General features: G+C 44.0%; 1 protein-coding gene across 5 annotated transcripts in view; it reads right to left on the bottom strand.

The window, feature by feature from the left end:
- The window catches only part of DBN1 (drebrin 1), a 167314-nt gene extending 141222 nt beyond the window's left edge, over positions 1-26092 (bottom strand). For 4 of the 5 annotated variants that reach the window (XM_073620506.1, XM_073620507.1, XM_073620508.1 and 1 more), the window contains exon 1: positions 25908-26092. In XM_073620506.1, the coding sequence (XP_073476607.1) occupies positions 25908-25993 (86 nt within the window). In that variant the 5' untranslated portion in view covers positions 25994-26092. Of the gene's footprint in view, positions 1-24780; positions 24822-25907 lie in introns of those variants that run through there. The other variant, XM_073620510.1, reaches the window with a different exon arrangement.
- Positions 26093-26758: the final 666 nt, after the last annotated feature.

Genomic DNA, 26758 nt, shown 5'->3' with positions numbered 1-26758 from the left:
TTCCATTGACAAATTGTTACAATGTTTATACTTAAGTTCAACTGATAAAGAATGTTTTGAGTCTTGACAAACTGACCAGTTTTTCTTGTCCTTTCTTTTGAGGGCTGTGGCTTCAGAAGAGCAGAGAGAACAGTTTCATAGAAAGAATTGTAAAACACTTTAGTCAAGATCGCGATAACATTTCTTGGCGATTAATTGTGAATCTCTACTATCTTACACAGTGTACAGAACCAAACCAAGCAGCTCTGTACCTTGTGATCGCTGTGACTGACCGACCACGACAATCACAAAATGTAAACACTGTGTTTACATCTGTGAGTCCTTTCCTTTCTCTTGCAATGAAAGAAAGAGGAACTTATGAATTAAAGATCATTCGTTAGTTCCAAATTAGTATCAACAATTTAAGGTGGAGGGGATTTGATCCCTTGTATCCTTTACTACTCATCTCCATCCTATCCCATATTAGACCTGTATTTTAATCCCTCACCTCCTTTATTCTGCAAATCAACCCCCTCATCAGTATCCTCTCACTGCATGCGACAAGTACATTAACACCTTCACCACCACCTCCCTCTGTGTATGACCTTTACATTAATAAAGTTTTGTTTCTACTGTACCAAACCCCAGATTTTAACCATTTCAATACTAGCATGTTTCTTCATTTAAAACAATTATGGATCCTCTTGGTGTGTCTACTTTCCAAAAAGGGGTCATATACAGGCATGAGCACAAACTATGCCTAAAGGCACTTCTCCAGCTTTAGGGCATTTTCTATTTATGCTTCTGAACACTGTGCACAAATATATGCATAAATGCTGGCTTGTACATGACTAAACTAAACAACATGTAGCTGTGTTCATGGACATTGATCTCCGCTTGGGCCAGCGGATGACCGGTCCCTCTCTGCTCACTGAGCGGGGAGGGGCTTGTCGAGCACCGCTGGTTGCTATGGAGAGATCGGATGAAAACGGACAGCATGTCCGTTTTCATCAGATCTCACCCAAACCGATCTGCCAGGGACGGATGCGAACATATGGCCATCCGTCTGATTTTAGTGGATTGGACCGAGTCGGATGTCAGCGGACATGTCACCGCTGACATCCATCACTCCATAGGCTAACATGGAGCGCCCGTTCAGGTCCGTCGACAAAACTGACAGGTGGACCTTAACGATCTGACAGTGTGAAAAGGGCCTTACTCAGACTTCAGTGCTTTGTGCCCAAGTGCCTAGCCTACACATTGTAACATGGGGGCACATTTTGCCGTGAAGCCTAGTACACACAGGCCGAATGTCGGACGACATCAGTCGGTTCAACAGAAACCGGACGACTTTTGGCTCGTCTGTATGGCAGCCGGTCAGACACAAGCCAGCCGTTTGGTTGAAGGGGCATGACCGAAAAAGATCAAGGCCAATGGCTGCAAGTGCTAACCGTAGTGTTGACATGCGATTCAGTACAGTGTGACTTGAGCCCCTTCGTTCTGAACCTTGCAATCAGTACAGGCAAAACGCACTGCGTTGCGATGCATTTGGGATGTTAGCTTTGTATTGACACCACCAGCAAATCGCAACACATGCCATGCAGGAAATGCACACACGTGTGAACCTCGGCTAAAGTTAAAGTTTAGGATGGATATTTTTGCAGTTACATTGATCTACCTTGGATCAAAGTAAGTATGCATGTTCCGTGCCTGGCTGATCCCCGTAGAAGCTGGAAATCACTGTACTAGACACTACTACAGTGCATCTACAGTGATCGCTACTAGCGTTCAGGTTCCATGCCGTACTCACAGGAGGTCGATCACTCCGCATGGGCACCTTTCAGAGTAGACTCTACATTTGTTTCAATTAATGCAATGCTTTCTCTTGGATAAAGTGAAGAGGCAAGGAAGTGATGTCACAATCTCTACCTCGTCCAACCACTTTGTGGGGCATTTATAAAACTGAAGCAGTTGGGCATGGCAACCAATCAGATGCTAAGCTTTCAGTTGCAAAGCTAAAATGAACGAGCTGAAGCTAATTGGTTACTATGCACAGCTGCTCCCGAATCTGTCTGCTTTAGTTTTAATAAATTACCTGCTTTGCACTCATTGAAAAAAAAAATGCAAAAAAGTGTTCTCTGGATAGCGCCCGTGCCAAGAAATTGACCTCCTGTGTTCACTATGCAGCAGGGCAGCTGCTCAGCACAGACTTGGAAGCTAGAAGCAATCACTGTAGTATCAGTGCCTACTACAGTCGTTTCCAGCTTTTATGGAGATCAGCCAGGTATGTACATACATACATAGATCCAATCTGGACCAAGAAGAGAAAAAAAAAAAAAAAAAAACCCCACACAAAAATGGCCAGCTTTACTTATCCAAAAAAATTAAAAAGCATTTGTCAGAAAAAAACAGCTTCCTTTTATATGTATTTCATTCATTCATTTAGCCCTTTCCCCAGTTCAGCTTTAAGCACACGTGCTGATTACAGGTTAATGAGAAGGGTCCTAATTGCTTATATTGAATTACTGCATTCTGCATATCATCCCAGCCATTGCGTCACTGAATGAGCCTCTACGGTTCACATAGGTGTGATGTGGGAACACTGCAAATCCACTGCGGGTTCCCGCATCGCACCTGACTCGCAAGGCAGTTCACACTGCCATATACGAACTGCTGGGAGTGTCAATACAATGTTAATGACACCCCCCTTTCAGTTTGCATATCGCAGTGCAGGGTGAACACCCATGCCATCCGATTCTGGTGCAGACCAAAATAAGGGTTCTGTGGGAGTTTGGTCCAAATGTGATGCAAATTCAAGCATACTATCTGTATGGCTGAAATCGCTTTGCACAAACATCGCATGTGATTTACACTGCAGTGCGAATCACATGTGATCTTGCACAGCTCACCATTATGAACCCAGCCTAAATCAAAAACCATATGTTACATTCATTCTTCCTCAGACAACAAAGTATATTTTAATCTGAAGTGCAAATGAATACAATATGCAATTAAATCTTCTACATTCAATAAATGCTTGTAAACAGTCACCTTCATAGTATAAATGAAGTAGCATGCATTGTATAAATTGTACGGCTTCTTGAATTTACACCTGCATGATGGATTTCTGCATCCAATGCACCTTGCCAACAGATGCATTGCAGAACAACACTTGGTGATGCAAAAACTTGCATTGTGTTGCACTGCTGAATAGGCAATATTCACCTTTTATGGTGCACTTTTGTTATGCAACCCTATTGAAGAAATGGGCTGCCCTAATGCAACTTGCATTAAACACATGTGTGTTAATGCAGTGCAATATAGTGTGAATGGGCTCCTAGTCCCACCGAGGTGTCAATCACGTAGAGCAGAAAAATAAGCCCTTTGTGGTGGTGACTGATTTGCTCTGGAACTAATCATTCAGAAGGTACTGAATCCATAGGGTCAGCATACCAGTCTGGCTATATTTTAGAAAGAGGAGACAATGGCAGCCACCATATTTCTTTAAGGCTACAGTCACTGAAAACGCCTAAAGAAAAATGTTCAGGCGTTTTTAAATTGAAGTTTATGGAGACAGAAAAGCTCAATCCACCTGAAAAGTAGCTCATGTCATTTTTGGAGCAACAGGCATTTTTACAGGCGACAAAACGCTCAAATTTGAACAGGACAATTGAAATGAATGGGATATTGCTTGTGGAGCATTTCTGAGCGTCGAGCTGAAAAACGCTCAAAGTGTGAACAGGGTCTTAATGACATGGACCCTTTATAAGGCACAGTATGGTGTACGATTTGAGGTATTGCATTTTTTTACCTTTTGATATGACAGTTAGAACTCATTTACAAAAATCTGGAGTCAATGGAATGCCACTGAGGTTCTTATTAAAGCGAAGTTCCAGCCAAAAATACAACTAGGTCTTAAACAAAAAGGACAACACCGCCGCCCTCCCCCCCTTCATTTTTTTTTCTATTTGTTTTGTACCTTTTGAAGTCTACAAATGTGTACTTCCGTCCTAACGCCGCTGCGGCGAGGTACGTCGTTTCCACATCTGGATCGCCTGTGTGTCCCTGAAGACGATGGGGCCATTCAGAAAGCACAGCGCCACTCACGCATGCGCAGTAGGAAACCGGCTGTGAAGCCTGAAGGCTGCGGGGGGGGGGGAGCAGACATGACAAAGATCGCTGCATGGCGATCTTACCAGGAAGTGGGAACGGGGACCTGTCAAAACCAGGTATACGCCCCCCACCCTCTCAAAAAAAAGTGCAAAATGTGGCAGTGGAGGGTACGAACAAGCGGAGCTTCCCCTTTTGGGTGGAGCCCCGCTTTAACTGTGAACACTGTATGTAAGGAATACATTATCTACCAAACATTCATCACTTGCACCAGTGAGAAAATCAGGCCTCTGACACACTCAGCAGTCAGTATTCAGGCTCTGAAAAGCAAAAACAAAAAGGCAGTTCCCTTTTTCTTTTTTTTTTGCATTCCCTATTTGGCTTAGTGCTCTACAATGCACCCTTTGGGAGTCGCTTTGTTTTCTTCAAGGATGTAGAGGGGACCCATCAATTGATTTTAATTTAACAGATGGTGTAAAAGGACAACGGACAGTAAAAGGAAATGTACATCCTCCTGCTCTTTCAACTAAAAACTACCCCACAGCCTGAAGTCAATGGCTAAACAGATGTTAGGAGATATCAAAAGAAGCATGGAACATGATCAGTGCATTACAGCCATGAAATCAGGTCTCTCTTCGGGAGTTTGAATGATGACACACACAATTAGTCTGATGTGTACATGTTTAAAAGGTCTATCCAAATAAGATCAAAATCAATTCAGCATTTCATATACTGCACATTTAAGCCTCGTACACACGATGAGATTATCAGACGAATGACGGTTCACATTTTTCATTTTTGCATGCTAGTCTCCATATCAAAAATAAAGAGGTTACTAAAGTTACGAAAACTCTTGTACGACAGAACAAAAAATAAAAAATCAGTAGTGATGTCATATTGTATTTTGTATTTTGTTTTCAGACAAAGACTGTACTGATTAAACGAAAATCATATGATATGGTATCACACAAGAAAAATGTTCCCTTTAAATAATATCGGATGAACAGTCGTGATCGGCAAATTTTATTGTACAGAGATTATACAATCAAATTGTATAATCTCACCTCGTATGGTGAGCTGGTGAAGGTTCTTCATGCAGCATACTGTCATTATTAGAATTTGTGAAAAAAAAAAAAAAAAAACACTAAAGGTCCCATCTTCCACTGCACTGGAGCACAAGTTAGGTGACATTGCTCACTTATTGTCCACTGATATTTCCTCAGCCCCATAGGTGGGAGGTCCACAACGAGGTAAGAAAAGCCTGCAAGAAGCCTGTGCATTGCACCCATGATCCACTAATGGAAAAAGGGAGAAAGACTAAGGGCTCATTTACACTAGCAAGGAATTCCGCTCTTCTGAAAAGCGATTCACATTTAGATCACTTTTCACAGGCGTTTGACAGGATGTGAGGAGGCAATAGGTCACATCCTCACTGCCTGTTTTAACCCCCCTAAATGTCACACTACTGTGCTGCAACCATAGGCCTTGCACACAGCTGCTGCACAGCCCCATTCACTTGAACATGACAGGGGGTACAATTCCTGCTGCAAAGCAAAACATCGTGGCCGGGGCATGTGTACACCCCTAGCCTATGTCGATAAAGGGGAGTGGTTGAGGGCCAGTAAAAGCATGAGCTGTGTGGTTTTACAGCGACCCAAATCTTAGGGTTCATTTAAATTAACAACACCTTAAAGTACAGTATATGTAAACCCAATCACTAAAATCTTTTATAGGCTTTAAAGGGGACCCGAATTAAAAAAATGAATCTTTGCTATTACATACAGCATATCGCGGTGGAGGGTTAAAGCCCTAAACCTGCGCAAATGGTGATAAGTATAAACAAACTGTAATGTTGGGAGCAGCCCCTTGTACTAAAACGTATGGGAGAAAAAAAAATTAATTGATGAATTAATTTGAACCACACTCTCAAGGCAAAAAAACTTAAAATGTACTATAAAAAGTGCTAGTGCATGAAAATTGCGTGACAATGTCAGCAAATGATTTCATATAAACCAAAAAAAATGTCCATAAATAACAAAATCTAGTGAATGTCCAAAATAAATTCAATTCTGTGCATGTGAATCTTCTGAATTCTGGTGAACAATAAGGAGTGACTGTAGATCTTCCACCACCATCACCTGCCACACATCCTACTCATGACACCCATTACAGGTAGTCAAAAGTGCTGAAAATATTATGCCAATAGGAGGAATCAATGGTTAGACATGGACATGGTTAGTTCGTCCCAAATGAACAACAATGAATTATGTAAAATACATGAAAAGACGGATTTCAGCTTTAAGTTCATCTAAAAGGCAACAGTTGCCTTGCTGTTATGGTGGCCATATACAGTTTGAATTTCACACGATTCCTGTTAAATCAGCTATAATTCAAGCCATAGTGGCCCTGTCAGCACTCCCCACTCTTTGAGAGTGCTGGCCCACTTTAGTCTCACAAGATTTGGAGTATTTAGTGAAGTCACTATTCTGCTACTCAATATTTTTTAGACTGGAGAAGAAGCTGCACCTAAGGACCTGCGGTCAAGGATATCCCTGCTTCTGGTGCATTCATTCTGTGAATTTGTGCTAATTTTTGCTTGAAAATATCTTAAAATATATGGCTCTACCTCCAGTGTTCAGAGCCAGTATAGCTGAGTAACAGCCACACCCTCTAAAGTGTCATCACAAAGACTTGTATTGCAGAGAAGAGAGGGTGGGTGTCTGATCAGGTGCTGATTACCGATAGCAATATGTGCTCTTGGACTGCAGATTCATATGGACACCCTGCACAGCTGTTGCAACAAGAAAAAGGAGGTAAAGCTGGCCATACACATTTATTTTTTTCTCATTCAGCAGAGATGGATGAATCCACTGCTGCAGATGTTGTATTTTGACAGCCAGCCGACTGTCAAAATACCCTAAAGCCAGCCATAGACAGTGATTTTCTTTCCTGCACCCTCGATTCCCCCATCAACATAAAACGCTGTTGACAGGGGAATCCCTCCCGCAGAGCCATTGTGTTTGGCTTCCCCCGCGCCCAAACTTCTGTCCAACTGGATTGTTGAAAAAAAAAAAAAATTCTCGATTAGCCGGCTGCGGACACTGATCAGTCTATTCTATCAGTGGAGAGTCCTGCTGGCAAAATACAATATCACAGCGGGGAGGATTTCACCATCTACCAAGTGGATTTTGCATTTTGGATTTCATTCAGCCCACTGGCTGATAAAAAAAATAAAAATAATCATATGTTCCCAAGCTAAGAATTCTGCCACTCCATATACTCATCTCTCCAGCAATCCCCTGCTGCTCCTTATTCCACCACAGCTGCCATTAAAATACTTGGTGTCTGTCAGCTGGTGTCACCTCCTCCATGGCTGTGTCATGGCTGGTCCTCAGGATTGGTAAGGGATCTAACTGCTTTATACCTCTACCTAGATGTCAACCTTATTCATGTAAATGTGACATTTAACCCAGAGGCCTGTAGATGATACCGACTACCACTTCTATTTGAATAGTGTATTCACTTCAGTAGCTCTGACATAGCAGGAGAATCAATAGGCTAAAAGCATTCTACCAACAAAAGAATTCCTCTGGATTTCCAGAAAAATGTGTACATGTTCTGATTCAGGCAGGAAATGTATAACACCATAAAGGGTTTTCAAGTATGTCAGCAAATACCCAGATTCAGTAGCATGGACCTCTCTCTATAACCCCCCCCCCCCCACACACACACACACACACACACACACACACACACACTGCTTGATGTGGGCGCTTGTGAAACTGATTCCTCCCATCCGGATATAATGGAGCTCCTGGGATCACAAGGGAACTGCAGATGGTTGGGACTCCTCTGGGTTTCTAGGGAGTCATAATCATCAACATTTATCTTATTATGAAATATTCAGCTAAATAATATCACTGTAGAAACATATTCCCAACTCCAAAAACTTAAATGTCTGCACTAACAAACACCTCACTACACCTGATAACTCATGCCTTTAAAAACGTGGGTCTCCAAAGTTTTCAGTACGAGGGCCACATTGTATACTTTACAAATATTTCCAAGCCAGAATAAAATCCCTATCAGTGCCCCCCCTTATATAGATGATGGTCCCCCATCAGACTCCCCCTCCCGACCTCAGGGTCCCCCATCAGACTCCCCCCCCGACCTCATGGTCCCCCCATCAGACTACCCCCCCCCAACCTCAGGGTCCCCCCATCAGACTACCCCCCCCCAACCTCAGGGTCCCCCCATCAGACTACCCCCCCCCAACCTCAGGGTCCCCCATCAGACTACCCCCCCGACCTCAGGGTCCCCCCATCAGACTACCCCCCCGACCTCAGGGTCCCCCCGTCAGACTACCCCCCCCCCGACCTCAGGGTCCCCCCGTCAGACTACCCCCCCCCCGACCTCAGGGTCCCCCCGTCAGACTACCCCCCCCCCGACCTCAGGGTCCCCCCGTCAGACTACCCCCCCCCCGACCTCAGGGTCCCCCCGTCAGACTACCCCCCCCCGACCTCAGGGTCCCCCCGTCAGACTACCCCCCCGACCTCAGGGTCCCCCCATCAGACTACCCCCCCGACCTCAGGGTCCCCCCATCAGACTACCCCCCCGACCTCAGGGTCCCCCCATCAGACTCCCCCCCCCGACCTCAGGGTCCCCCATCAGACTCCCCCTCCCAACCTCAGGGTCCCCCATCAGACCCCCCCCCAACCTCAGGGTCCCCCCATCAGACTACCCCCCCCCAACCTCAGGGTCCCCCCATCAGACTACCCCCCCCCCAACCTCAGGGTCCCCCCATCAGACTACCCCCCCCAACCTCAGGGTCCCCCATCAGACTACCCCCCCGACCTCAGGGTCCCCCCATCAGACTACCCCCCCCGACCTCAGGGTCCCCCCATCAGACTACCCCCCCCGACCTCAGGGTCCCCCCATCAGACTACCCCCCCCCCGACCTCAGGGTCCCCCCGTCAGACTACCCCCCCCCGACCTCAGGGTCCCCCCGTCAGACTACCCCCCCCCCGACCTCAGGGTCCCCCCATCAGACTACCCCCCCCGACCTCAGGGTCCCCCCATCAGACTACCCCCCCCGACCTCAGGGTCCCCCCATCAGACTACCCCCCCCGACCTCAGGGTCCCCCCATCAGACTACCCCCCCCGACCTCAGGGTCCCCCCATCAGACTACCCCCCCCGACCTCAGGGTCCCCCATCAGACTCCCCCTCCCAACCTCAGGGTCCCCCATCAGACCCCCCCCAACCTCAGGGTCCCCCATCAGACCCCCCCCCCCAACCTCAGGGTCCCCCATCAGACTCCCCCCCCCCCTCAACCTCAGGGTCCCCCATCAGACTCCCTCCCCCTCCCGACCTCAGGGTCCCCCATCAGACTCCCCTTCCTGACCTCAGGGTCCCCATCTCTTAAAAAAAAAAAAAAAAAAAAAAAAAAAAAAGGGGGTTTAAAATGCTGTGGCCAATCACATTTAATTTGTACCTCGCATATATTTTACAAGACAATATTGCACTAAAATTGTCACATGAACCAAATGATTCTAAACAAAGTGTGATCTGCCAAAAAGGACTGTACTATATCAGCATTAAACTGCCAGAATAAAGAATGGGCAGGTTGAAAAAGTTTAGAAGAGTTCTCTTGATCTCATGCATGGTTACACAAGCGGTGTGTCAGAAATTCAGCCTCTCATTACACATCATAATGTGTAGCTTTTCATTATCAAGCTGTGATGTGAGAGACCACCTATGCCTGATGACATCATCGCACACTGCCTGGTACCATCACATAGCAAAAGGTTCAAAATGTCAGGATTTTTGTCAAATTACAATATTTGAAGGCCCAATATTTCTAAACTTCAACAAGATGAGCAAATGCCCTTGATCAAGAATTCTGCTGCACCCTCTGGTAGTGTATAAAATCTTCTTATATAAAATGAGGAGTATTTAAAGTACAGCACTACCCCAAAAAATTTCCTACCGTAAATCAAATGGTGCTAGATTGTACCTGCAGTATCCCAAAGCTCACTTGTTGAGTCTATTGAAGTATCCCCACTTCAGGGGTACGGGATGAAGAAGAGCATCCTCTCTATGCTCCACAAGACAGTGCTCAGTGCCTGAACGGCCAACGCCCAAAATACTTTCATATATGAATAGGATCCTCCAGAGGATTTCTACAAAGCTTCACATACAATCTGACAGTGTTTTTTTTTTTTTCTTGCTGCCTACATTACAGTAGCACTTTTGAAGGCTTGCTGATGGCAGAAACTTGGTGTAGCAATCACTTTTCATGCATGGCACAAAATACAAAGATCTGAATTTAAAGATGGAGTATATTCTGATTACAATTAGCCTTTCCTGATTTTTCCCTTTCTCCCTTCATCAACATGTTAATGATTCATTTAAAATAAAACCCATTTTTGATACAAACCTTGTCCAAACCCAGTGAGGTCATTTCTGGGTCTCTGTGCTTCTATATGCAATGCAGTTAGATCATGGATGTTGGGAGGGCTGGCAGGGTGCTCTAGATAGCTTCCTCAAAACATCACAGAACCCTGCCTCAGTACTCCTCTCTCAAGGGCAGTGGGGTGGCTCTTAGGAGGAGTTATGGGTAGTTATCAGTTTGAAAGTGTTGCAATTTCTATGCAGACTACCCTACATAACACCCATATACGATACTGAGCCTCTATGAAGGGCTGGCCAGGGACCGTCAGGCTGGGGAAAAAAAAAAAAAAAAAAGGACCAGATGATGCTGAAGTCCACCAGCCAGGAAATGAGGCAGGCTCTGCAGTTTCTAATGCACACTGTGAGAAGCTCACAGTGTGCAGTGAAATCAGAGTAAGCAATTTCAGTACAGGACATCTGTGCAAAAATGAAGGTGAACAAGGTGGTTGCAATAAAACTTGAATCTATTTTTTTTCCCCCAGACAGCGACCAGCTGTAGAGTTTCCTGATCACTTTTACTCCACTCTGAATCACCCCACGCCTACCATCATTTTATTCTACAGGGTTTCTGCTTTCAGAAAACATAAAATTGATTGGGTTTTAAATAGTTAATACAATTCTCCCGAAGCACGTTCATAATAACGAATGAACCATTAAAAATAAAGAATTCTAGACAGAATTAAGCAATTCTCACAAAGGCGGCCACTCCTTAGGATCCGTTGATTTTCCCATAATATTTTATCAGAGTCGTGTGAGAATATGTCCACACCTAATAGGACACAAGGCCAGGGTGGGCTGAACAGACTTCTAGTAGAACAGAAAAAAATAATAAAAAAAAGTTATCATTTCAAGATGTTCTCTTTTCTTTAGGGTTATAGATCAGGCATGAGATTTCACATCACTACAGTAACATTCTGGGAAAAAAAGGCATAATGAGCATCCTTGTACTTCAAAAACATATACCTTAGATTTCATGAACAATGCTTCAGCACATACACGCAACCCACCCTGAGGCCTTAAAGATAAATCCAATTAGCCAGACAGCCAATGCTTGTTTAAAAAGAACATTACTGCTCAAGCTCAGATTGGGGAGTCTTTTTATTTTTTACTAATAATGGCAATTGAAACATGCTTAACTTATTTTTAAAGTGTACCCGTCTTGCTGCCAATTTTCGCTATATTGAAAAACTAAGCTTGTTGAAGAATTGTCTTCCAACACCTTTCCACTAGCCATTGTGGTTCCCTCTGCCAGCTCCTATGTCACCGATGTATCCTGTAATGACACTGGGTACGGAGGAAGGAGTCACCGAGCACAGCAGGGGACAGGCATCTGACATTCCCGGAAGTCTCGGAGGTCGAAGATTCTTCAGCAACCTTAGCGCTTCAAGTTTGTTTTTATTCTTTATTTAATGAAAAGGCACAGGGAATACAGACTGCTTTAACAACGTTAGTGCAGCTCTTCAAAATTGAAGATTGGTGGTATGAAAAGTATTAAAGTGTTTGTAACCAAAAAAAACAAAAACAAAAAACAAACAAACAAAAAAAAAATAGATAGGAGCACCTATTGCCTTATAGCAGATTAAACAGTACAGTGCTTGTGCTGTCTAACCTGCCCCTCTTTGAACTTAAAAAACCTTGGCTGATCCTGCAACTCCCCCTGAGCTGACCATGATAATCAGGGCTTCTGAGCCCTGACTACAGAGGTCAGCTGCTGTGCCTCCTCACCCCCTCCCTTCCTGCCCATTAGCTCCCTTGTTTGTGTCTCTGTCTCCCCCCTTCCTGATGCTATTCGTATTAAAGAAAAAAACCCTATACAAAACATCCTGGCAGCCCCTCTCCTTTATCTGGCGATAACTCACTCTCTATGTGTTTGTTTAAAAAGATACCTTTTTCCAGTTATCTTCAGGCTGGGCACGTGACTCCTGGCCGCTCTGCTACTACGATCCAGGGCTATAGTGCGGGGTGCTGAGCGGCCAGCACAGCGGTCACATGACTCCCAGCGTCACATGACTCCCAGCCGACATCAGAGGGAGATCTCGGCTCCTCCCACTGTAGCCCTGGATTGTAGTAGCAGAGTGGCTGGGAGTCACGTGACCGTCCTGTAGGTAACTGGAAAAAGGTATTAAGAGGCATCTTTTTTTTAAACACTTACAGGAGTGTGTTATGGATAGATAAAAGGAGAGGGGCTGCCAATGAAAGGATCTTTTAGGGTTACAACCACTTTAAACCTTTGTTTTACAGGATGCACATTTTTATTTATACAGCGATTTACATATACTGTACACTTGGGGCAGCTTCACACATGGACCAAGTATCTGTGCGAGTCCTATGTTACTTAGTGTGGTGCAATTCTCAGCCAATTCATTGGAATGGGTTGAATTCACACAAAAAGTAGTGCATGCACCATTTTTCAAAAACGCACTTCACCAAATGGTGCCATGCAATCTGGTGCAGGTAAACGCACTGTGTTTGTGAACTGCGTTTGGGGGTGTTAGGAATATATTGATACCCGCAGCAGATCACACACACAGTGTTTTGAACACGGAGCAGGAAATGTACATGGAACGTAGGTTTCCTGCACCGTGTTCTGATGTGAAGGAGCCCTCCCTTCAGTCCCTGCCTTTATAGTCTAAGGTCCCTACTATACATGCATACATACTAGGGCCAATTTAGATGGGAGCCAATTTGTCTACCAACAAGTCTTTGGATTGTGGGACCAAACTGAAGTGCCCAAAGAAAACTCACAAGTGCAAGGAGGACATGTAAACTCCATCCAGAGTGTTGTGACTGGGATTCAAACCAATGACCCTAGAGCTGTAAGGCCTCTTTCAGATGGGTGGACTCTGGCAGCAGACCCGCCTGCTCAATGGGGAATCTGTCCGCTGATCTCCGCCAAGCAGGAGGATGATACCAATTACCAATATCTACTTTTAGTGTCAAGTGACAGCTCTTTTAGGGCTCGTTCACACCATATATGCATGAAAACTGCACAGATTTCACATCAGTTTTCATGTGGGTTTCAGTAAGTTTTTACAGCCTCTTCACAGGCCAGCCACAGTGCAATTTGAAAATGAGTCCTCTGCAATTTCACTCCGATTCAGGAGCAATTTCTAATCTCAAACTACAATTTGCATTGGAATTGCCCCTGAACAAAATCGCACTGCTAAGCAGCCTGCACATATATGAACTGACTATTTGCCTGAGTACAAGTACTCAGGCAAATGCTTAGTATCAGCGCTGATATTGGTATTGGTGCAAGGCAGGTTACAGGGTATGCCAAAAGCTTTGCCAGCGTCTAATCACCTGAAGGCAGCAGCCCAAAAACCCAGGCCTATGAAAATCCAGAGATGAATAATTAAAATGTCTTGTGAGCTACCAGTATAAATAAAAATCTAAAATTGATGCTATAGATCATTTTCAGCTGCTGAAACTGTTCACAGTCCCATATAATTGTGCAACATAAACCTTATAAATCAAAATGCCACGCTAAAATACTGATGAACATACAAAATTAAAAAATAACTTGTTTGCAAATAAGTGTTACAAAAATGCGTGTAGCATACATACAAATAAGGGCTAAAGTAACAATCAATACGTCCATTGTGATTAAATCAATAATGGTAAATCATTCCATGTGACATGTGCAATAATTATCCAGCCTGTGTCCTGTACAATTAGGATACTATCTTTCCAATGACCTGAAGATTTTACAATAAAAAAAACTGAACAGGAAATCTGTGTCCATTGTATCCAATTTAATGCTAAAATATGCACAACGTGTAGATTTACAGAACTCGGCTTATTCATGCAGATCTTTGTACCAGATCTTACTACCTCAGGCTATGTTGCTTAGATCTGATATGTGAAGTACCTTTGAGCAAAATAAATGTATTTTCTCTAAGAGGCATAATAAAAAGACATAGCGGCCAAGTTCAAGGCTTTAATGCAGAGGCATTATACCATGCAGCATTCATGACTAGACACCAGCTGCTGCTGCTGCCACTGATCAGGTATATAGACAATGCAGAGGTACAGGACACAGCTGTACCCCCCCACCCCCCTTGGTGTAAGCAGAATGTGTAATGCAGTGGAACGACACTAAACCAATCTCAGCACCAACTGGATAGAGTGCTCATATTTCAGAAGTGAAGCATAACAAAAAGAAACAATGCCAGCTAATGGATTTCTGTACTAATGGATTTATAACATTAAAGAAACACGTTGAGATGGCAAACACATAACAAGTACATAAAATAGAAAGTCACAATACCGTAATGAAGGGGTTTAAAAAATAAAAACACTGTACCTAAACCGTGGTAAGAGATGGAACATGTGATTGAAAGCAAGGAAGAAAATTACTATTCAACCGTTCATAGTCTGCATCCCAAGGGTGTTATTTCCAGGACACAATCTTTCAACTGCAATTGTTAAGAAAACTTAAAAGTGTCTGCCTAGATGTATTACATTTCTGAGGATAATCAAGACATTCTTGGACCACATCTGAGGCTCGGTTCACACTGGTGCGATGCGGGAACCCTGCGATTTTCGTATCAATACATTTTTGTACTTACGCTGTAGAGCGTTTCTATATGGAGCCCCTCTACTAACCTTTAGCCCGGGTTGACACTACAACGGGCTGCGGATCGCACAGGAGCGCTGTGCATCCCTGTTCCCCGTTTCAGGGATGAATCAGGGCCGATTCTATGCCTGAATTCGGCCCTGAAACTGAGCCAAAGACGCACAGCGTTTCTGTGCAGTGCGCTCCGCAGCCGCCCCAGAGATATGTGAACCGGCTCCATAGGGAGCCAGTCACATTCTCCTGCTATGCGAATTAGATGTGCGGAAACGCACATCTAATTCGCATAGGTGTGAACCCAGGCTTACTCTTCTGAGCTCAGGTTCCACTTTTCTGTATCCAGGGTTCCCTCTTCACACCTGACTCGCAAGGAGTGTCAATACAAAGTGAACACCCATGCGATCCAATTCTGGTGCGGACCAAAAAAAAAGGGTCCTCTGCGGGTTTGGTCCGAATGCGATGCAAATTCAGCCATACTACCTTTATGGCTGAAATCGCATCACACAGAGATCGCTTGTGCGATGCACAACTGCAGTGAGGTGTGAATCGGATCACTTATCCCACCTTTAGATTAGAGAATGAAAAGAAATGGGGTAAAAAGAAATAGCAGAAAAGTGCAAGGTAGTTGTCAAAGCAAAGACACTTGGGATAACAAAAAAAGATACTTGTTGTCTAAAGTGTACCACTAAGGCCCGATTCCCACCTATGCGTTTTTCAGTGCGTTTCAGTTTTGCAGAAACGTGCTACAGTCCATTTCACATGATTTCCTATAGGTCACATTCACATCTCTGAGTTTTAAATCTGTGCGTTTTTTTAAAAGGGTCAGCAGGTTGTGTTTTTTGGTTCTATAGACTTCAATGGAAACGCAGCGGAAATAGAAAAAAAATTCAGTGCTTGCATTTTTAATGCGTTTCTGCTGCATGACAAAAAACACCTCCCAAAAACACAAAATGCATAAAATAAAAAATAAAAAAGACGCACAGCATTAAATTTCAGATGCCATTCATTTTAATGGCACTTAAAAATGTGGTGCAGTTCTTGCATGATAAATCGTGCTGCAATCGCGGCAAACCGCTATGCGCAAAGCTTGTTGCCGGAAAGAAGCTCCCAAACCCTTTTTTGTGCGACAAGCTTTGTGTAATGTGGTTTGCGGCAATTTATTTACTGCACTGCCTTTAGGTGCCATTAAAACGAATGGCACCTGAAATTCGCATTGTTTGATTTGTGATTTTAGCAGAGCGTTTTGAAGGCGCAAGCATAATGGCGGCGATTCAAAAGGCCCAGGCGTGAATGCAACCTAAAACTTTTTGGATTGCAAAGGGGAAAAAGGTTAGAAGGGCGGGTCAAGTTTTTCTTACTATCTGTGTCTCCTTGGGGAGATTTGCTCATCTCAATTACATGTGTGTGATAAGTGGTTGAGCCACTACCAGTTATTTTACTACCAGTTGCAATCAGCAGGATGAACTGTTGCCAGATGCAATCCATTTAACTGATTGAGGTCACCCTGCAGCCATGTTTAATGCAGGTTGTTGCCATGTGGTGCTGCCAATTTTCAAAATTTAAAACAGGCATCCGGGGGGCGACATATCAGCTCCGAGCCGCCTGTCAAACTGAAAAGTGATCTACCGCTGTTGCTTTACAGAGGGGTGGTAATGGTGGCTGCAAGTGTATACAAGCCCTGTTTGTCACGATGGCAGAAAGCGATAAGAATACTAAAATGTTAAAGATGTCACAAGTAGTGAGAGGATATCCTTTAATTATTACAACTATCTAAAAATGGCCATAGATGAAATTTTGGACATTTCCTGCTGAATAGGTGGAAGTTCATCCTATGGGTGACCTTGTCAGCACTTCCCGGCCCAAAAAAAAAAAAAAAACCCTTTGATCTGAAGATTGAGGAATTGAGGAGCCATGTTGAAAAGAGTCAGCTGAACAGTGACTGCAGCCAATCACTGCTCAGGCATTCTGACAGGTGCAAGTGTCGGCTGTCAGAATACAACAGCCAGCAGGGGACATTCGTTCATCCATGCCGTTTGTCATCAACGGAGGAATCTGATGCATTTAATTTGTTTAGCTTGCAGACTAAACAAAATAAATCTCTGCATGTATGGACCATTTAAAAGAGGACTTCCCTTCACTGTAGAGACTCCTAACCTTCATTCCCTATTAAAAAATCATAAAAGGTTTGGCTATAGTAACATGTTAATAAAGAGGAAAGACCAATACAAGGCCTGATGTCAAGAAATGATAGATTGTAGAACTTGTTTTCGAATAACGAAGAGAAAACAACAGTGCCATCATGTAATGGCCAAATTTTGAACTATAAATTGTTTAATGGACAAAAATGAATCACTTTTTCATCCGTTTTGTCACATATGGGTAGTGCGAACAGCTACATTTTTAATGGGCTAGAAACACATTAATCTTTCAAATTTATCCTTCATTCGGCAGAAGTTTCCAATCTATTCCTTTGCATTTTCTATTTGTGCCCCGTTAACTGGACGAAAAACGAACGAACGGTCCAAATGACAGATTTTCAAACGATTTTTCATCTAGTGTATGGGGACCATAAGCTGGAGAAACACATGGGAGATGGGGACTTAAGGCGGGTTATAGGTGATCATCTTACAAACAAATGGATGTAACTACACCTGATATAGGTTTGTGGTGATTTGCCCCATTGTTGCTACTGCCGGAAAACAGAAATAAGCTTACTGGTGGGGCCGGTACCTGGCGTCTGTGTGTGGGACTGTTGGGGCTCATTCACATATAGCGATTATTGCTACCACTGCTGAACCTGACCTGTTCATAGGAGGAACCCTGCTGTTGCAGCATGGCTGTTCAGCCATTTAAGGGTTAAACAAGCAGCGAGGAAGCAACATATTGCCTCCAATTCACCCGTCAACCACCCTCTGAAAAACGATCCAAGGGCTGCTTTTCAGAGGGGTGACAAGGGCTACCATATGTTTAAGTGACCCCTTAATGGGCTTTTGGCAATGTCATTTTACTGTTCGTGTACAAAGGCTGCCGATGCTGATCTCTCCTTATCAAAGCTGTAAGCTACTTGGCTTTCCTTAGCCTAAACATTTTAATAATTGCAAAACCAATTTTGAAATTCCCTGGGGACTAGTGTCTCTTACTGGACTTGCATCACTGTATATCTGGGTTAGTCCACCTCAGCTCCCGGGGGCTGATGTTTCCTCGGTCGGCCTCTGGCCTTCTACGCCTATGCTCAAACTCATAGGAATATTTGTAAGTAGTTCTGGAAAAATCTGGGTTTTTCCCCCCACCCTCTCCCTTCACAGACCTATTATATAATTTCTTTTTTAATATTTATAGACACCTACCTAATACCTGCTCCTGAAGGGTGGCAGTCACCACGAAACGCGTCGAGCCAATATATGCCCTTTCGCTTATACTACATTACTACCATTAACTACCTTGTATATCAATTGGATTGTACCAACTAATCAGAGCTACAGCTATTTATCATGGAGACACACTTAAATGGAATTTGGTCATTGAATCTACAATGTTTACAGTATGAACTAATTGTTACTATATTATGGGATTATGAGCCAATAGTTGCCCCCTTATTTTTATAATTGCATTATTACCTTATATATCAATTGGATTTTATCAACCAGGCATACAGTTTTTTATTATGGAGATATGCCTTAAATTAATTTGGCTTTTTACAGTATGAATTAACTATGTTATTTTTACTCGTCATATTTTTATACAATTAAACAAATGAATGCCAATTGATGCTATGTAATGCTTTCATGCAACGTCTTTAGTTCTATAATTCTAGGTACGTGCCATATTCATCGTTACCCTTTTTCTTTTTGTTCAAATTATCGGGGATGGAGGCGCTTGGCTCTACATACCTTGTGCCTCAAATAAAGTCCCACTTTGCTGCTCTGTTTTTATCTTTATTCATTTTAGTAATTGACCTGGAACCACTGCAGGCAAGAAAGTCAGAGCAAAGTTAGAACTCTTGATCTACAGACTTGTTTCGGATCAGTGATTCAAAGCATTAAAGCCTGTGGATCAGCATAATAACCTGAGCAAGGCAAATAACTTCAAAAGCGAATTGGGCAAGATGCCTACATATTCCTCTTGGTGAGTGCAGATTTTATATAGGGGCTTAAAGTGGTTGTAAACCCTGCATTACCCCACTTTTACCTACAGGTAAACCTATAATAAGGCTTACCTGTAGGTACCGTGAATTTCTCCTAAACTTGCACCGTTTAGGAGATATTCACTGTATCCGCATGTGCCGATGTCATCAGCACATGCGCACTGAAGAATCAGCTCGCTCGTGCCCTTCTTCAGTAGCTGTGCCGTGACCGGTGGCTCCCACGCAAATGCGCGACGTCGTCGCGGTTTCAGCCAATCACAGCGCCGGAGTCAGCGAACCCAGAAATAACTCCGGGAGACATGTCGCCAGCCACAGCGGTGTACGTGGACTGCTGTAACAGCTTCAATCTAAGGTAAATATTTCATAATGAGCTAGTATGCTATGCATACTAGCTCATTATGCCTTTGTCTTGCAGGTTGTTTTATTTGTATTTATTTATTTTTTTTTAAGAGTTTACAACCATTTTTAAAAGAGAAGTAAAGAAGATGAGGAGCACAGACTCCATGGCAAAGTACAAAGAGAAAGAAAAAAGGTATGTGGCTGAGATACCTGATCTGCTAGCTGTAGGAATGAACCAATACTAGGTGGTTGGACACAAACTACAGTAAGTGATCATAGGTCACACACCTTATGAATGAAGAGTATCAGGGGAAAAAAAAAAAAAGAACACAGGGTCATTTCCAGAATGCAATACTACATTCACATCATGTTGAAGTGACAGTAAACTATATGCTTACCCTCCAAAAATAATCAGTACACATCCACTTCTCTGTAATCTATTTTCAATTTAACTATTTCTAACTGTCTTTTAGCCTCCTCATAACATCCTCCATGAGTCCTCAGACATCTCCTTCTCCCCCTCACTTCTGTTTGTTTGGAATGAGCAGTGCCTTTTAGTTGCGGTCATGTGCACTGCTCTATGCACACACTACAACTCCCATAGGCCCTAGTTCATCTCTGGTGTTAGCAAGAGAGGGTGACTATGTTCCAACATACAGTGGGACTATGAAGAACAAACGTAGCCACCATTTAGGCTCAGTTCACACTGCCGCAACTTAGGAGACCACAAATTGCATGACATGTGAAATCCCATGTTAGTCAATAAGAGCAGTCTTAATTAGCACTACTGAAGTCCCTCCGACTTTAGAAAAAAGGTTCCTGTACTACTTCAAGGTGAGTTCTATCTGACTTGTGCCCATAAACTTTAATGGAAGCTGCCTCCAATTCGGATCCTCATCTATATTGATGCGATTTGAATCCAACATTACAAGAAGATTACCCAGGCATTCCCTGAAAGTTGCCAGGAAGTCACAATGTAAGTCACAGTAGTGTGAACCAAGCCTTAAAGTGACACTAAAAGGTAATTTTTTTTTAAATAACAAAACATGTCATACTTACCTCCACTGTGCAGCTCGTTTCGCACACAGTGGCCCCGATCCTAGTCTTCTGGGGTCCCTCGGTGGCTGTCTTGTCTCCTCCCCACATTAGATAACCCCCTGGAAGAAGCGCTCTCCCGGGTGGGTTACCTTACCGCCTGAGTCCAGCATTCGGCATCCATAGATGCCAAATGCAGGACTTGGCCGCGCCCCCCTGGCGCCTGCGTCTTTGGATTTGATTGACAGCAGCGGGAGCCAATGGCTGCACTGCTATCAAACTATCCAATCAACAGCCGAGAACCCCCTAGCAGACAGAAGGCTCGTCTCCGTGGGACAAGTTCGAGGGTTCAGGTAAGTAAAATGGGGGGGTGGGGGGGGGGGGGGTTTGTTCTGGGGGCCAGTCACTGGTGAACAAAAACACTTACCTTTACAACCCCTTTAAAAAAGGAAGACAGGTAGTAGAGGCAAAAAAACAAAAAAAAAAAAAAAAAAAAAAGGAAGGCGATTGGATGAGGCTGAGAGCAACAGAAGGTACTTTTTTGAGCAAAGAATAAATACTTGAATATTTTTTCAAACCAGAGCTTGTCACTTTAAAGGGGTATTAAACCCAAAAAAATGTAATATAAGGAGTGGTAAGCTGCAATATGTAGTGGCTGCATTTGTTTTCTTTTTTAGGCTTTTTTTCACCCATGATCTGTATTAGAGAGACACCATTCTGATCGAAGGAGCACAAGAGGCATAGCAGACAACAGCATTGTCAGTTTGGGGGGGGGGGGGGGTAGATTTAAATGGATTAGGAGGTTTAAAAACACTAACAAACTGAAGCCAAACTGCAGCTAACACTTTATGATCAGTTACAGCATCAGTGTTTTTTTTTCCTTTTGGGATAAAGGTTTTACATGAAAAAAAAAAAAAATGTTCATTGCAAGGACCCCTGCCAGTGTTAAATGTTTTGTCTCATCCTTGTAAACTGATACATCTGGAAGAAAACTTGCTCTTGTGAAAAAAAAAAAACAGAGAGATTTGACAAAGAGGCAAGACCTCGAAACATGTCATCTTGGAGACCCTGTATGCTTACTGGCACTGTGGACTCCGGTAATATGGCCGCCTGAGGACTTCCTGTTAGCAGTGATGCACATCCAGTCCGACAGAGCAGCTCTAGCATCCCCACTGGTTTGAATGTGGCAACTTCCCTCCAATCTCACCTTCCAGGGAGCACGGATCTTGCTACATTATACCCACTGGTCCGGTAGTTTGTGAGCGTGTGCCTCAGATAAGAGTCCCACCATGGTTCATCTACTGCACACCAGTGTACGTACCCATTATGATTGCTGCTTTTATGTGGATCCCATTTTCTCACTGTTGACTTTGTTTTTAACCTGTATTGACTCAATAAAGTGTCCATTGGATTTTATATGAGATTGAAACATTAATGCAACTCCACCGCAAGAGAGTGTTCATTGCTTGGGCATGTAGTTGAGGATTATGTGTGGCACTGGAATTTGTCTACAATTGGCACTCACAGCCAAGTACGGTATTTTATAAAGACATCAGCACCATCATCTGGGTTGTTTAATAGGAGAATATATATATATATATATATATATATATATATATATATATATATATATATATATATATATATATATATATATATATATATATTCATTCATTTTTTTTTTTCTCAAAGCCATTGCTCTGTTCGTAAAAACAACAGACTTACTGGCTAGATCACAAGGTGAAATAAAGGGAAATAAAGCCTAAAAAAGGAAACTGATGCAGACATCACATTTAAGAATTGGTAAGCTGCAATATAATATATATGTTTGATGCTGGGTTTAATATTGCTTTAACTCTGTATATTGATGATTCTACTCTAAAACTGCCCATACACTATAACATTTTCTTGTTCAACTTTCCTTTAGATTTACCAAAACCATATAATATGATGTCACACCTAAACCCTTTCTATTAGTATGCAATCAGGCAGGCCCTTGCACTACCTAGTTGAAGGTAAATCTAAAAAGGAAATTAAAATTGTATAGTATATGGCCAGCCTTAGCCACACAAGGACATCTGTAGAGCATAACCATCACAATGCACACCAGAAAAGTCACAAGAGCCGGTGACATTTCAGGCATATATCTGTCTCTCATTGACAATGGGACCTCTGTACCAAAACACAGTGATTGGCAAAGAAGGTCAATCCGCCATAACACACACACACACACACACACACAATGGGACCTCTGTACCAAGACACTGTGGTTGGCAAAGGAGGTCATTCCACCATAACACACACATGGGAAATCTGTACCAAGACACTGTGGTTGGCAAAGGAGGTCATTCCACCATAACACACACATGGGAAATCTGTACCAAGACACTGTGGTTGGCAAAGGAGGTCATTCCGCCATAACACACACATGGGACCTCTGTACCAAGACACTGTGGTTGGCAAAGGAGGTCATTGCGCCATAACACACACATAAGACCTCTGTACCAAGACACTGTGGTTGGCAAAGGAGGTCATTGCGCCATAACACACACATGGGACCTCTGTACCAAGACACTGTGGTTGGCAAAGGAGGTCATTGCGCCATAACACACAATGAAACCTCTGTGCCAAACACTGTGGTTGGCAAAGAAGGTCATTCTGCCATAACACAATGGAACCTCTGCACCAAGACACTGTGGTTGGCAAAGGAGGTCATTTCTCCATAATACACACAATGGGACCTCTGTACCAAGACACTGATTGGCAAAGGAGGTCATTCCGCCATAACACACAATGGGAAATCTGGACCAAGACACTGTGATTGGCAAAGGAGGTCATTCCGCCATAACACACAATGGGAAATCTGGACCAAGACACTGTGATTGGCAAAGGAGGTCATTCCGCCATAACACACAATGGGAAATCTGGACCAAGACATTGTGATTGGCAAAGGAGGTCATTGCGCCATAACACAATGGAACCTCTGCACCAAGACACTGTGGTTGGCAAAGGAGGTCATTTCTCCATAATACACACAATGGGACCTCTGTACCAAGACACTGATTGGCAAAGGAGGTCATTCCGCCATAACACACAATGGGAAATCTGGACCAAGACACTGTGATTGGCAAAGGAGGTCATTCCGCCATAACACACAATGGGAAATCTGGACCAAGACATTGTGATTGGCAAAGGAGGTCATTCCGCCATAACACACATGGGACTTCTGTACCAAGACACTGTGGTTGGCAAAGGAGGTCATTGTGCCATAACATACAATGGAACCTCTGTACCAAGACACCATGATTGGCAAAGTAGGTCTTCCTGCCATGACACTCTGGAGCAACCCTTCAAACGTGTGCCTGCTATCTGGTAAAGTCAGGAAGCATCCTTTTTGCTTATGGCAAGAATGCTTCATTCATTTTCAAACCTAAAGTAGGACAATTCTAAACTGGTTGCAACAGGCTCCAAAAACCATTTCCAAGAGCAGAGGGTAACTGGCTAATGGAGAAGACAAAATGTGATACTGTAAGTAGTGTGGCACCAGACAAAAGCAACAGCACGTGGAACAGTGCAGAGATGAACAATTACATATATACACACACACACACACACACACACACACACACAAGAACCTGAAGCATGTAAACGTTATTCCAAAAGGTTAAGATCCTCCCAGTCCAGTTTATAAGTCACCCCTTCCATGATTAATCGGCTACGGTTTCTGGAAACTGTAGAATTGCACGAGGTGACGGTACGTCATTAGGGTTACAGCCACTGAGACGTTCTTTGACACTGGACAGGGTTACAGAATGGCTGAGCATTTCTAATAAAGGTGGAAGGAGAAGGATAAAGTGGGAGGAGCAGGAGAAATACTGTACAGTGGACCAGAAACAAAGAACAAGTAAAGAAAAGGGTTGCTACAAGAAAGAAGAAAAAAAAAAAAAAGAAGAAAAGGGGGGGGGGTTTGGGGAATGAGGTAATACACAGTCTGGGTGAGGAATGTGAGCCAAGAGCACAATTCACCGGACAGAGCTGGCCGTATACTTTGGTAACCAGAGCTGCATCATCCCATCAGCTAACACCCACTGATTTCTTCCAGAGAACTCATCTATTTCATGTCTCGCTCCCCCATTCCCAGCTCACCTCCAAAAAAGGTGAATGAAGCCCATAAGTCCTAACATTCCATTGGAAGTTCAAACAAACCCAAAAGGCTGATCTCAACCATTTTTTTCTCATGCTGTAATCGTCTTGTCTGATCTCACCCTAACAAACTCACCCCCACCAAGCCTTCTAGATCCTGGACAGACCCACCCAAATGGAGGTTGTCAATGTCTCCCCAAGGTCTCCTCCCACACCAATCCCCCCTAAATCATCTCAGATAACACACAAAAAAAAAAAAGAGCTGGGCTCTCTCCTATCCTGTGACCCACCCTCCCTTGCTCACCAATAATGTCCTCCAATTCCCTTTTTTTGCAGCTCAGCAGACACAAAGGATCTGATCTAACCCAGCAGCCCCCATTCGGCCCCTCTGCACAGCTCAGCATCCTAGCTAGTCTGGGCATTGTGTTATCATCCCATCCGCCTGGCTGTGCAACACCCTCCTGATCTTATTGTCGTCTCCCATAGAGGAATGAGGAGGACAATGAGAATAATAAATAGAGAATTGCCCGCACTGCCACTAAAATGTGCGATCAGGCTGGTGGATGCTTCAGGATAATGCTGGTCTATTATCAGACCCCCATCTTGCCTACTGCAGCACAGAGCCTGGCTGATTGATGGATGAGAACAATGAGCTCCTCTTTATTGGCCCAGATAACTGTCATGTTTGGTGCATCTGTGATCATGGTGTCCAGTATTGTGGGGGTCAGCCATGCAATCAGCAGTCATGGATTCAGTGCACCCCTCCATTATGATAACACACCCCTATACTCCACTGTCACCAAGCGGTGCCCTATATTCTATACACTCAGCAGGCACCCCAATCCCTGCACTGCTCTGCCTATGGCCCCTCCTACCACAACCCTGCCCTGCTCCTCCACATTACCTGATCTACTGCACCATCTAATCATATGCACCCCCATTCACCAGAACCCCATCCCTCCTATTAGTGCTGCACAGTGCATTGGAATGGAGGCTTTACTGCAAGGTGTCCCCCCTCCTCCCCTCCAGTGTCCTGCACCCCAATTCTGCACCACAATGCAGAGTCCACACACGTGCACCCCCCACCACACTGACATGGACCTCTACCCACCACTCTCACTCCTACTCACCAGTCTATGGAGTTCTGGTCATGGATGACATCCTGATAGGCAGCCAGCAGCTCCACACGGTGGGTTTTGAAGCTAACGGAGGACATACCGGCTGCAGGCTGACTGTGTGCCGGGGGATGGAGAGACAAGGCAGCGGACTGAGAAGGAGAGAGATGGAGGGGGCTGGGACTGCAGCTGGGGAGGGGCGGGGAGAGGGAGAGCTGCCGGGTCCTAGTGCACGCCCTTCACCACCACTCAGGGGAAGCTCTGCCTCATACAATCTCATACAATGTAACCATCCACCAATCAGGAGGAGCACTGCCTCATACAATCTCATACATGTAACCATCCACTAATCAGGAGGAGCACTGCCTCATACAATCTCATACATGTAACCATCCACCAATCAGGAGGAGCACTCTGCCTCATACAATGTAACCATCCACCAATCAGGAGGAGCACTCTGCTTCATACAATGTAACCATCCACCAATCAGGAGGAGCACTCTGCCTCATACAATGTAACCATCCACTACAACTCACTCTGCCTCATACAATGTAACCATCCACTACAGCTCACTCTGCCTCATACAATGTAACCATCCACTACAACTCACTCTGCCTCATACAATGTAACCATCCACTACAGCTCACTCTGCCTCATACAATGTAACCATCCACCACTCAGGAGCACTCTGCCTCATACAATGTAACCATCCACCACAACTTACTCTGTCTCATGCTATGCCACCTTCCATCACAACGGACTCTGCCACATGCTTTGCCACCTTTGACCACAACTCACTCTGCCTCAAGCTATGCCACCTTCCACAACAACTCAATCTGTCTCATGCTATGCCACCTTCCACAACA

Source organism: Aquarana catesbeiana, linkage group LG03, assembly GCF_042186555.1.
Source record: "Aquarana catesbeiana isolate 2022-GZ linkage group LG03, ASM4218655v1, whole genome shotgun sequence".
NCBI classification, from domain to species: domain Eukaryota; kingdom Metazoa; phylum Chordata; class Amphibia; order Anura; family Ranidae; genus Aquarana; species Aquarana catesbeiana.
This window is presented reverse-complemented; position numbering and strand designations above follow the sequence as displayed.